General features: G+C 49.8%; 3 protein-coding genes across 3 annotated transcripts in view; 1 reads left to right on the top strand and 2 right to left on the bottom strand.

The window, feature by feature from the left end:
- The window catches only part of Cog1 (component of oligomeric golgi complex 1), a 12,072-nt gene extending 11,783 nt beyond the window's left edge, over positions 1–289 (bottom strand). The window contains exon 1 of the mRNA XM_013036647.1: positions 5–289. Coding sequence (XP_012892101.1) covers positions 5–281 — 277 coding nt within the window. The 5' untranslated portion in view covers positions 282–289. The remainder of the gene's footprint in view (positions 1–4) is intronic.
- The window catches only part of Slc39a11 (solute carrier family 39, member 11), a 333,089-nt gene that overhangs the window by 504 nt on the left and 319,383 nt on the right, over positions 1–13,202 (top strand). The window lies entirely within an intron of this gene.
- Sstr2 (somatostatin receptor 2) lies at positions 11,774–13,097 on the bottom strand. The gene has a single exon (XM_013037853.1). The coding sequence runs from the start codon at positions 13,010–13,012 to the stop codon at positions 11,903–11,905; it is 1,110 nt and encodes a 369-aa protein (XP_012893307.1). The 5' UTR covers positions 13,013–13,097; the 3' UTR covers positions 11,774–11,902.

Below are 13,202 nucleotides of genomic sequence, written 5' to 3'. Positions count from 1 at the left end.
TGGCGGAGGCGGAGGCGCGCGCAGTGCTGGTCGGAGGCCCGCACCGCGTCCACCAGCCCCTCGGCGCGGCGTCGCATCTGGCCGATGGTGTCGGCCGCCTCGATCAGGTCGCGGTACCGCTCGCCCACCATCTGCCGCAGCTCCTCTTTCTTGTGCTCGATCTCAGCCCGGACCTGGCGCTCCAGCCCGCGGATCTCTTCCGCCCCGTGCGTCTCGAAAAGCGCCGCGGGGTCGCGCAGATCCAGCCGCTTCAGCGCCGGGGAGGCGGCCGTGGCCGCCATGGTGTACGGCTCCGCCACCACCGGCCACTTCCGCCCTCTGGCCCCGCCCCTTCACCATCGTGGACGAAGGCGGAAGCGCTTCTGGGAGCCATGTTTGTTCCGGGCACGGGGGGGCGTGGCGGAGGGGCGTGGCGGAGGGGCGTGGCCTGGCCCTGCGCTGTTGCTGTAATTTCGCGGGACCGCCGAGCCGAGTCGTAATGGAAGACCCGCATCCTCGCCTTGAAATCTCTCCTGGCGCACCCGGAGCTCTTCCAGAGTGGGGAAGAACATGGAAGACGCTCGCCCGCGGAGACCCGCCGCCGCCGGGCAGCCCCAGTGCCCGCCCGCCCGCGGAGACCGCAGCGTACCGTATTCTACTTTACCTCGCAGTATCCTGGCAATACAGACCGCACCGTTGTTTCTCCTCTTTTTTTTAATGTGTGCAATACTAGGATTTAAACTCAAGACTTCATGTTTGCAAGGCTGGTGCTTAAGCCATGAGAATACCATCTTTACCAGATAGGTCCCAGAAATCCTGAGAGGCAGAACATTATTGAGCATAGTTTTCAAGGCCTGTACACGAGATCATTTAATTTGCCGTACACACCACCCCTGTGCGTCACCTAGACCTGGGGGATTTCATTTACCATCCCGGGTCACCCAGCTAGGGACGGCTCTGACCCTGTCTACTGGTCCGTCTCTCTCTCGAGCCCAGAGCGCCCCCTGGCGGCCAGGCTGCACTTCCGCAGCTCCAGTCTGCAGCTAGTCGGCTGCCCAGAATGTGCAACATCTGTGCTTTGAGTTTGGGGAATTCATCTCCGTCCGGCAGGAGCTAACTCCAAAATTTATTTCACAGCTGTGGTGCAGGCTGGACCCTCCGGACATAGCCTGGGGCTTTGAATGGGGGCGAGAGACATCGAGGAAACTCCATAGGGCTGGTACCCCAGGTACTGTCGGACAGAGACTTTAACTAGTGCAGCTCTGTGACTAAGGCCATTTCAAGTGGCAGCTATGTGGATCCACAGAATAGCCCTCCCAGGATGACTGTGGCAGGCGTGTGTGTGTGTGTGCATGTACATGCTTGTGTGCTGATCCTGGAGCTTGAACTCAGGGCCTGGGTGCTGTCCCTGATCTTTTTTGCTCAAGTGGAGTCACAGCTCCACTTTCGGCTTTTTTTTGATGGTTAAGAGCCTCATGGACTTTCCTGCCGGGGCTGGCTTCAAATCGCGATTCTCCGATCTCAGCCTCCTGAGTAGCTAGAATTACAGGTGTGAGCCGCTGGCACCCAACTTTTGTCGCATGCCTTGAGTGAGTGCCACACTTTCAGCTTCTAAGTCCAGGATGAGGCTGGGGCTTTACGTGAAGTGGTTTGTGTTTGCGCATGGCACTTGCGGTTTCAGGTAGAGCGAAGGTGGGTGCACCAACTGATGTTCTCCACTGAGAGCTTTTCTTCTGTCTCCCTGACCAAGTTTCCCTAACTCTCCTGCAGAGGTCGCTGTTGTTTCTCTTCTCTCAGAGCGAACACTGGCAGAGGCAGTTTAAAACTAAGCCTGAGACACTGGACCACTGGAAGATTTCCTCTCCAAGCCTCCTTTCCCCCCTGCATCCAAGAAGGATCCCCTCCTGTCCACTTCTGCATATTAGCATGAACTAGCAAAACCAGAGCTTCAGCTGCCAGACCAGGCACTGTGCTGGTGGCTGCAATGAGACATTGAAGTCTTTTTGCTTATGTGTTGTTATGAATACTGGGGTTTGAACTCAAGGGCCTTGATCTCTTGCTTGGCTTTTTTTGCTCTGGACTGGTGTTCTACCACAGCTCCACTTCTGGCTTTTTGCTGGTAATTAGAGATAATCCTAGGTACTCAGGAAAGTGAGATCTGAAGGATCGTGATTCAAAATCAGCCTGGGCAGAAAAGGTTGTGAGATTCCATCTCTAAGACAACCAGCAAAAAGCACAACTGGGGCATGGCTCAAGCAGAAGCACACCATTTGAGCAAGGAAGCTAAGTGAGCTGGAGGTCTTGAGCATAAATTCTGGTACCAGCAAACAAAACAAAAACCCAGGATCAAGTGTTCTGTCTACGGTCACAGAGCTACTTAGCTCCAGTCAGTCTGACTCTAGAAGAAACCCTTGATCTTCTGACTTAGTCCCACGATTCACTTCAGAAAAAAAAAATCAGGGCTGGGAAAGTTGCTCAGTGGTAGAGTGCTTGCCTTGCTTGCATGAAGCCCTGGGTTCCATTCCTCAGCACCACAGAAGCAGAAAAAGCTAGAAGTGGTGCTGTGGCTCAAGTAGTAGAGCGCTAGCCTTGAGCTGAAGAGCTGAGGGACAGTGCCCAGGCCCCAGGCCCAGCAAAAAAAGAAAAAAGAAAAAATTCCAACTATAAAGGGCCTTAGGCCCAGTTAATTCCTAGCAACATCTGGATGGTCTCCACACCGCTCCCTGCCCTTGGCCTAAGGAAGGGTCTCTGCAGTGAGTTATACAGGCAGTTGGGACTCAAACTGGAGTGGATCTCTAGGGACATGGAGACAGATGCTATGCGGAGTGGCCACACCTTGTATTCAGGTGTTGCCAGCTGGAGGGTTGCTGTCCCTCCGGTCTGGGATGTACTCTGACACTAGCTTTCTCTCAGGCTCCTCTAGCCTCAGCCTCCAGCAGCTGGGATTACAGGCATGCCCTACCCCATCTGGCCCCTCCTTACTTTTTTTGTTGTTGTTGTTGGTCGTGGGGCTTGAACTCTGGGCCTGGGTGCTGTCCCTCAGCTCTTCAGCTCAAGGCGAGCGCTCTACCACTTGAGCAACAGCACCACTTCCGGTTTTCTGGTGGTTTATTGGAGATAGGAGTCTCACGGTCTTTCCTGCCTGGGCTGGCTTTGAACCGCGATCCTCAGATCTCAGCCTCCTGAGTAGCTAGGATTACAGGCGTGAGCCACCAGCGCCCGGCTCCCCTCCTTAATTCTTAATAGGAAGATATAAATCAAGTCAGAATAATGGTTAAAACGGAAGGCTTCTGCCATAGTTTGGGTACTGAATGTCCCCCAGAGGGCCGTGTGCTAGGCTTGGTCCCTGGTGGGGTGCTGTTGGGAGGTGGTGGGCTCTGAGAGGTGGGGGCCCTTAGGAGGTCTCAGGTCTCTGGGGGGGGGTGACGGGCAAGGGATTATGAGGCTCTGTTTCTGCTTTTTAGCTATGAGGTGGATAGTTTTGCTCTGCCCCATGCTAGTGTCATGCTCTGCCGCCTACCACAGGTCCAAAGCAACAAGGCCAACCAATCATGTTCCTTCTGTACTGTCAGCCCAAATCAATCAACTCTCTCTCTCTCTCTCTCTCTCTCTCTCTGTCAGTTGTGGGACTTGAACTCGGGCTGAGCGCTGTCCTTGAGCTCTTTTGCTCAAGGCTAGTGCTCTACTAGCCTCTTTGAACCACAGCTCCGATTCCGGTTTTTGAATGGGATAATTGGAGATAAGAGTCTCACAGAGAGTTTTCAGCTGGGCTGGCTTCGAACTGCAATCCTTAGAGCTCAGCCTCCTGAGTAGCTAGAATTATGGATGTGAGCCACTGGTGCCTGGCAAAACTTTTCTCTTGATTCACTAATTGTCTCTGGCATTTTGTTACAGTGAAAGGAAACTGCCCAACCCAGATTTTACAGATATCAAGTGCAGTGTATAGTCTAGCATCTGGGAAAGGGTACGATAGACTTTGGCTCTCAGACCAAATGATACATTGAATACTTGTGAAATTGACCATGCACCTATGTCACATAATCACAGCAGGGCTCCACAGAGGCTGCACTGGAAAAGGTCTGGGGCTTGGAGCTCACAGGTTACTTAATACTGAAATCATGAAAGCAATAAAAGCTGAGGCCTACCCTCCTCACTTCCTCCTCAGCCCTGCTTCCAAAGCATCTTTCTGATGTGGCTGCATTTCTACACATCCACATGCAGCTTCTTAACAGTGGTCCTGGGAGTCTTCTACCTGCACCCAGAAAAAAAGATGGAAGAGACAGGAAAATCAAACTCAGAAAAAGGAAACTCTAAGAAACTGAAACTCTGAGCCAGGCCCCAGTGGCTCATGCCTGTAATCCTAGCTACTCAGGAATCTGAGATCTGAGGATCATAGTTCAAAGCCAGCCTGGGCTTTGAAAGTCCATGAAACTCTTATCTCCAATTAACTACCAGAAAATGGGAAGTGGTGCTGTGGTGGCTCAAGTGGTAGAGTGCTCACCTTGAGCTGAAGAATACAAGGACAGTGCCCAGGCCTAGAAATCAAGCCCCATGACTAACCAAATAAAAAGAGGAAAGAAAGAAAGAGAGAGAGAGAGAGAAAGAAAGAAAGGAAGGGAGGAAGGAAGGAAGGAAAAGAAAGAAAGAAAGAGAAAGAAAGGAAGGAAGGAAGGAAGGAAGGAAGAAAGAAAGAAAGAAAGGAAAAAAGAAAGGGAAAGGAAGAGAGAAAGAAAGAAACTGGAACTCTCGCTAAGCTAGGAAAGATGGAGAGGGAAGAAACAAGAAAGGAAGAGAAGAGGCTTGAGTCTGATCAAAATGAACAGAAAAGAGGAAGAAGAGGGAAGGGATACAGCAAAGGACAAATTGTCAATAAAAGTCCCATGGGACTGCATGAATTCGATGTGCTTGCCTGTCGATTGCCCGATTGCCTGTTGATTGCTAGGTGGCTTTGAGACTTTTGGTGCTTGCTCCTGGCAGCGAGGAAAATGAGATTAAGAGGGACTAATCCAGTTGTCTTGACATCTTATCTTTATGGCTCTGTTTATCAGCTTGTGTCCACTGGAGGTGACATTTGTGGTATTTGTGGGGTGTGTATTTGACGTAACTGTTTGCATATACCTGAGACACAGCCTTCAACAAATAGCTAGGCAGGCGTGACCCTGAAGGGAGTCTGCTTGTCTGGGCTGTACACGTCTTTAGCACCCGACTAGAGATTCACACTCCACACCTTACACCCTTCACTGAACCTCTCCTGTGAAAACTGGCTCTGTGCTGGCTTGCGGGGGGGCATGTGAGCTATCTTAGCAAAGCCCAGTGACTGCGCAGCAAGCTCTTACTCTTTCAAACTACCTCCTTTTCCTTCCCTTCCCTTCTTTTCCCTTGTTCCTTCGTTCATTTGTTTGATCCTTTCTTGTCTGTCTCTCTTTTGGCAGTACCAGGCCTTGAACTCGGGTCTTCTCATTTAGCTTGCTTGTTTGGCTGGCACACTACCACTCAAGCCATGGCTCAAGCTCAGCCTCTTTCTGCTTATTTTGGAGGCAGTCTGCTCATAGTGGCCTTGAACCGTGATCTAACTCTTTAGCTCAGCTTCCTAAGTAGCTAGGATAACAGGCATATAGCCCCTGATCCCGGGCCTCCCACAACTCTTAAGACCTTACCTTCTTTTTCACATTATTTTCTTTCTAGCAGCAGGGCTCCAGTAGCTCACGCCTGTCATCCTAGCTACTCAGGAGGCTGAGATCTGAGGATCGTGATTCAAAGCCAGCCCAACCAAGAAAGGCTATAAGACTCATATCTCCAATTAACCACCAGAAAACTGGAAGTGGCGCTGTGGCTCAAGTGGTAGAGCGCTCGCCTTGAGCTGAAGAGCTCAGGGACAGCGCCCAGGCCCAGAGTTCAAGCCCCATGACAGACCCCCCACCCCGTTCCTCCCCCCCCAAAAAAGTATTCTCTTGTGCTTCTCATCCTATCAAAACACTTGGAGTGTTCCTTGTCTTCCTCTCTCTCGCAGTGAAGTGTCCTGGCATTCAGTATTTGTTGTATCCATCGTCGTCTCCGGTCTCCCCCCCACTCCCTCCATTAGGCCTCCACCCAGGGCTTCATGCATGCTAGGCAAGCGCTCTACCATGAAGCCACATTCCCAGTCCCTTCTTCAAACCTTTCTTGCTCTTTCTTCTGCCATATTGTCACACAACACTTAACTCCTCCAGGAAGCCTGCCTGGACCACCCCAGCGTAAAGAAATAAACACTCCTGCCAGGCACTGGCTCATGCCTATAGTCCTATCTACTGTGGAGGCTAAGATCTAAGGAGCACCATTCAAAGCCAGCCAGGGAAGGAAAGTCTGTGAGACGCTTATTTTCCAAGTAACCACCGGAAAATGGGAATGGTGCTATGGCTCAAGTGGTAGAGTGCTAGGCTTGAGTGAAAGAACTCAGGGACAGCGCCCAGGCCCCAAGTTCAAGCCCCACGACTAGAAAGGAAAAGGAAACACTCCCATTTGTCAAGTGCTCACTATATGTTATCCACTGCCGCAACCCCTGAACAAGAACAACTGTATCTAATTCTCTCGGGTGCAGATACCTCCTGAGCAAAATCGCATTCTTATCTGTTTACTGAGGAGGAAATCAGCTTTGAGCAGGGTTCTGATTTGCCACAAATCATTGAGGAAGTAGAATTAGGTGTGAAGCAGCGAGGTGTAAAAGCTGCCTCTGGAAGCCACACCCTGGACCGCTATTCTTTATTGTCTGTATTTTTATCATAGTCCTCATCGCTGTATTGGAATTACAAGTGTGTGTGTGTGTGTGTGTGTGTGTGTGTGTGTGTGTGTGTGTGTGTGTGGAGAGAGAGAGAGGTTCTGACTTGTTAGGCAGATGCTCTACTGCTTGAGCCACGCCCCCAGCCATTCAGTTTGTTTTTAATTTTTGCCTGGGCTAGCCTTGGAATAGCCATCCCCCTCCCCAGACCTCTTGAATAACTAGAATTGCAGGATACACCACCATATCTGCCTTGTTTTTGAGATACAGCTTCCCTGACTTTTGCTTGGACTGGTTTTGGACTGTGAGCCTCCTATCTCTGCCTTATGAGTAGCTAAGATTATAGGTATGACCATCACACCTTGAGTGCTTTTCCTTTTCCCTCCTAGTGCTGGGATTATAGACACAAAGCAACCATGCCCAGCCTGAGAACACTATTGCAATGTGGAGTGGGAGGTATGGTATAGGAAATGAACTAAAGAAATGTTACTACCAATTCAGAGGCCACCTGTCCCCACCTGCCTCACTGACAGTATCTGACCCCTGTTGACTTTAATGTTTTTTCCTTTTTCTTTTTTTGTCGGTCGTGGGGCTTGAACTCTGGGCCTGGGCGCTGTCCCTCAGCTTTTCAGCTCAAAGCTAGCGCTCTACCACTTGAGCCACAGCACCACTTCTGGTGTTCTGGTGATTCATTGGAGATGTATCTTATGGACTTCCTGCCCGGGCTAGCTTTGAACTGAGATCCTCAGATCTCAGCCTCCAGCATGAGCCACCAGCACCTGGCTTTTTTTTTTTTTTTTGGTGCTGGTCCTAGTGTTTACACTCAGAGCCTGGGAGTTAAGTGGTTTTGCTCAAGGCTAGAGCCACAGCTGCACTCCCAGTGTTTTTGGTTTTTAATTAGAGATAAGAGTCTCTTTTTCTTTGACTTTCTTGCCTGGGTGGGCTTTGAACTTTGATCCTTAGATCTCAGTTTCCTGAGATCTAAGGGCCTAGGATTACAGGCCTGAGCACTGCTGCTGGCAACTTTTTTTTTTTTTTAACATATGGTTTCTTTATGCTGTTTAGTCTGGTCTTAAACTTCAGGGCTCAGGGGAGACTCCAACTCCAGCCTCTCAAGTAGCTGTGACAAAACAGCCCATTAAACTTTCATCTCCAAAATAACCAGCAAAAAGCAGGGCTAGTGGCATAGCTCAAGTGGTAGACTGCCAAGCAAGCAAACTGAGAGAGCGTGAGGGTCTGAATTCAAATCCCAGTACCACTAGAAGAAGATTAAAAGATTTTTAAAAAAACAGCCAAGTCTTGCTTATATTGTACAAAGGTGATCTGTGCTTCTTCTTAAAAATTAGACTCGAGAAAAAAATATCAGCTCACTCAACATGAACCTATTTTCTTACCTGAGGGCAGGGATAGATATGCCAGCTGCCCAAGAAGCAGGGATGGCAGTGCTTGCCCCTGGTGTCTCTAATGAGTTGACCCATAGCCCCCAGAGAGCAGATGGGGCTTCCTCTCCTGAGACGGGTCTGCTGCCTCTGGGCTCCATGCAGTCTGTACTTTGTTAGGTGTACTCTCTGGCAGGCCTGGCAGTGCCAAGGGTGGGCTCACTGAGCATCTCTCTTCTTCTTTTTTTTGGTTGGTCGTGGGGCTTGAACTCTGGGCCTGGGCGCTGTCCCTCAGCTCTTCAGCTCAAGGCGAGCGCTCTACCACTTGAGCCACAAAGCCACTTCTGGTTTTCTGGTGTTTCATTGGAGATAAGAGTCTCACAGACTTTCCTGCCTGAGCTGGCTTTGAGCCGTGATCCTCAGATCTCAGCCACCTGAACAGCTAGGATGGCAGGTGTGAGCCACGGGTGCTAGGCTGACTGTAGCCCACCTCTCAGCAGGCGTTTGCCCAGGGCCAGCACAAGGGTGCCTTTCATTAGGGCATTCCTTTCCTGCTTCCTGGTCCTAGAGACATTAGGGGACTGACACTGGTATCACAAAGGCCCATTCCACCCCCCACCTGCCTTCTTCACGGCACCCCAAAGAGAGCAAAGTTACATGACGTGTATCCCCACCTGTGTACCTGTGACTACCTACCGGAAGCATCCGTGTCCGCAGCCCTCTCATGCTTCAAGTCTTTGTCCAGTAGGAGTTGGCTGCTCACTGGGCCGGGTGATCCAGGCCCAGCATTTTTATTTTAATGGCATCACAATCACTTCTAGCTTAGGAGAATCAATAATGCTTTATGGTTGGTGGTTAGGTCTTGGTTAATATTTAGCTCTTGTTTTTAAACACAGTCAGGTCTGCCATGATATGTGTGGGCGAGAACAACCAGATCACTTGGTGGGTGCTGCGTGGCAAGTGTGGGGGTCGTTGGGAGGGGCGGGCGTCGGGGAGCATCTCTCTGGAGATGCTGTTCTCAGCCTGAATAGAGACAGCTGCTTCAGCTAAGATTTGAACCCATACCCCCGCGGCTCCTGCCTAGAGGAACTGCTGGATAAAAATAAAAACATGGGGGGCTGGGAAGATGGCTCAGTGGTAGAGTGCTTACTTAGCATGCATGAAGCCCTGGGTTTGAGTCCTCAGTACCACATGAACCGAAAAAGCCAGAAGTGGCATTGTGGCTCAAGTGATAGAGTGCTAGCCTTGAACGAAAGGAGCTGAGGGACAGTGCCCAGGCCCTGAGTTCAAGCCCCAAGACTGGCAAACACACACACACACACACACACACACTGCCTCAAGGCTGTTCCCAGAATTCACACATTGGAAATGAATTAAACACTCAGGTAAGGGTTTGCTTTGCCGGGACTTTGGGAAATGCAGTGATTGTGAATGGCAAAACTGTGGGAGAGGTTCATGGCGAATTCTAAATCCTGTCTGCTGAGCTCTGGTTGTCAGCTCTTGGGATTGTCTGGGCCAAACACTCACCACACTTCTGGTGATCCCTCCGCCTCTGTCCTTCAGGGCTGCAGCCCCTGCCCTCCTTCCCCGCGTCTTCGTGGAGTGGTCATGATTGGCCTAGGAGCCATGGCTTTCTTCTTTTCTCATCACTGGGATCCCCATGCCTCCCCCTCTACCACAGGCTCACAGAGGCCAAGAATGTCACATGCAGCCCTCGTGCTGTGCCACGGAGAGGATGTCCATTCTGCGTAGACACAGATGTCATCCACAGCCTCACCTTCTCTTCTTTATGGACATGGTTCCAGAAAATTTCACCTCCATGTTTGGTGTCACCAACTCTTTCTATTGCAGAAGCATAGACTACCACATTCAATACAGGCCAGAAAAGGAAAGCTTAGGGAGCTAGAAGAGGAAGGCTAAAAACCTCTTCCTTCCTTCCCTTTCTTCCCTTCCTTCCCTCCCTTTCTCCCTCCCTCCCTCCTTCCCTCCCTTCTTTCTTTCCCTTTTTCTTCTTGATACTGGGGTTTTGTGTTTGATATCCCATGCTTGCCTGCCAAGTACTCTACCACTTGAGCCACACACCCAGGCCTTTTGCTTTCATTTTGTTTTCAGATAAGGTCTTACGCTTTTGCCACCATCAGCATTAGACCAGGATTGTGCTGCCTCCACCTCCAAAATAGTTGGGATTATAGATGTGCACCACTACTCCTGGCTAGTTTTTGACCCGAGAGTCTAACTTGTTTACTCTGTGTGGCCTCCAGCTGCGATCCTCTTATCTCTGCTTCCTGATTCTGCTGGAATTACAGAAGAGCACTACCAGGCCTAGCCCAGGGAAACTGAGATCAGTGAATGAAATGGGCATTCATTATCTATTTTCTTATCACTTTAACCCATCTATATTTTGGGAAAAAAATAAAATATCTCTGATGGTGTGAAGTGCTTGTCACTGCTGTTCTTGAAGAACAGCTCAGAGAGAGGGCAGCGTGGAAATCCTGACACGGGGTGTGTGTGCAGTCAGAGCAGCTGGTGCCGCCACGCCTGTGCAGGACACGGCTCCCCCACGTCATACACTCGTGCACTCTACACTGCATCAGCTGGTGTGTGTGTGTGTGTTGATTGTACAAACAGTATCCTTAGTCTTTTGTAGGCATTGTGATTTTTTTTTTAACCATAAGGTCTTTTACAAAGCCCTTTGAGGAGTTGTTAAATTATATTTCCATTTTCAATCAGAAACCGTGTCTGGCATTAAAAAAAAAAAGAACCAGGCAATTTCATGGTTTCTCATAAAGGTATAATTCATTTGTTTTCACGGTGGGGAGAATAAAATTGTTTCCCTACAAGAATCACAGTCCATTTATTGCCTTTCAGGTTAGTGAGTCTTATCCCCCACCCCCACCTCCATGGTTCCCTAAGAGAAACTAAAGTTATTTGAGAAGGGAAAACTTCAGTCAGACAATAAAGCAGGCTTTGTCTTCATGCGCACAATGAGAGATCACCATAACCGTTGAAGTCTTTTTTGGGGTAAATGAATAACTGATTATATCTGAGGAGAGGAAACTCATGAATTTATGTTCTGGGTTTTTGCCTATCTTTTCTTGTTCACCTTCTTACTTTGACCTAACTTGTAAGGAGAGACAGGTCCTTGTGAGATCCTCCTGTGAGAAGAATACAAACATATCTCACTGTCACAAAAAAAAATTGTTTTACACAAACATGACCATGTGACCACACCACACAGGCTCCTTCCAGGCCTGGCCAAAGACCTGTGGAGTGACATCCCTTTATCAAGCTTTGACTGGCTGTATGGTGAATCCATTTCTTCATGTTCTGTGTTTTGGTGAACATCTATGTTACACACACTTGAATTTGCTACTTATGTACGCAAATACAAACATCCTAGAGAGACTAAGTAGGCACAGACAAGTATAAATATTACTCCGAGCACACTATTACACACCATGTGTAAGCACACATTTACACAGAGAAGTTATTATTATTGTTTTTTCTTTTTCTTTTGTTGGGCGTCAGCAATCGTCAGGGGCTCGTCCAGGCAGGATTTCCTCCTCTTCCAATTTTGAATTGTCCTGCCTGTGTGTAAATGGTCACTTGAAGGGAGAGGTCATGAGAATAAGACATTATCTTTCTCCCATACCAGTCACTCCAGCACTTTTCTCTGAATCACACTGGGATTCTAGAATCCTAGAGGGACGCATGGGAAGAAGGGCCTGGGGAGGATGAGCAGCTCCTCGTCCCAGAGGCAGTAGGCAGAGCTTGCTCTTCTCTGGGCATTTCAGATACTGGTTTGGAGGTCTCCATTGAGGAGGGTCCGCTGGGTCTCCGTGGTCTCATTCAGCCGCGATTTGTCCTGCTTACTGTCACTCCGTTCACCATCGTCGGTGCCACTCACCTTGACCAAGCAGAGAACATTCTGGAAGCTCTTCTTGAAGTTGTCAGATAAGAAGGCATAGAGGATAGGATTGGCACAACTGTTGGCATAGGTGAGGACCACCACAAAGTCAAACATCCCTTTAAGGGCTGGGGTGGGACTGATGGCCACCGAGACAGAGGAGACATTGAAGATGTAGAAGGGAAGCCAGCAGAAAATGAACACAGCCACCACAATGGACACCATCCGGGTCACTTTCTTTTCCGACCTCTTCCTCTTGGAGGATCCCACGCGGATGCCAGAGGACTTCACCTTGATGATGATGAACAGGTAGCAAAGACAGATGATGGTGAGAGGCACCAGGAACCCCAGGATGAACGCGTAGATGATGAACCCCGTGTACCACGCTCCCGATTCACCCGGCCAGTTGATGGTACAGCTGCTGCGCCCCCACTGGTTGCTCCGAAGCCCAGCGTAAATCATGATCGGCAAGATGACCAGTAGAGAGACCCCCCAAACAGCCACATTGATCATCTTGGCTGTCCGGGGCCGCCTCCACTTGGCTGACTTGATGGGGTGAACCACGGCCAGGTAGCGGTCGATGCTCATGACTGTCAAGCAGAAGATGCTAGTGAACTGGTTGATGCCATCCACTGTCATGACGACTCGGCAAATGGCCTTGCCAAAGGGCCAGTGGACCAGGGCCACCTGCATGGCCAGGAAAGGCAGCCCCAGCATGAAAAGCTCGTCAGCGATGGCCAGGTTGAGGATGTAAATGTTGGTGATGGTCTTCATCTTGGCATAGCGCAGAATGACGTAAATGACCAGCGTGTTGCCACACAGCCCAATGATGCAGACCACAAAGTAGATGAACGTGAGCACGGCATTGCTCGTCATGTCGTAGTACGGCTCCGTCTTATTGGAGTAATTGGCTGTTGCCACTGAGCCACTGAGGTCAAACGAAGAGGGCAGCCATCCCTGGCTCCCATTGATGCGCTCACCCAGAATCTCCATGGTTGCTCTGTCGGGCAGTCTAGAACCAAGAGCCCAAAGGTCTGTGCTTACCTCAGTGGTCCCTGGAGGCCCGTGAGCCACGCTGATATCTAGAAAAGGGAAGAGGGGTACATTAGGCCCAGGCTGTTTAAGTTCTCACCTGTTCTGCACATTTTTTTTTTCCTCTTGGATTTATTATTTTTTTTTTTTT

This window comes from Dipodomys ordii, unplaced genomic scaffold, assembly GCF_000151885.1.
Source record: "Dipodomys ordii isolate 6190 unplaced genomic scaffold, Dord_2.0 Scaffold7, whole genome shotgun sequence".
Taxonomy (NCBI): domain Eukaryota; kingdom Metazoa; phylum Chordata; class Mammalia; order Rodentia; family Heteromyidae; genus Dipodomys; species Dipodomys ordii.
The sequence above is the reverse complement of the archived record's forward strand: the minus strand, read 5'-3'. Positions and strand labels throughout refer to the sequence as shown.

Bases quoted from the DNA above. Each gene is read 5' to 3' on its own strand.
- Sstr2 (XM_013037853.1), bottom strand. From the start codon at position 13,012: ATGGAGATTCTGGGTGAGCGCATCAATGGGAGCCAGGGATGGCTGCCC.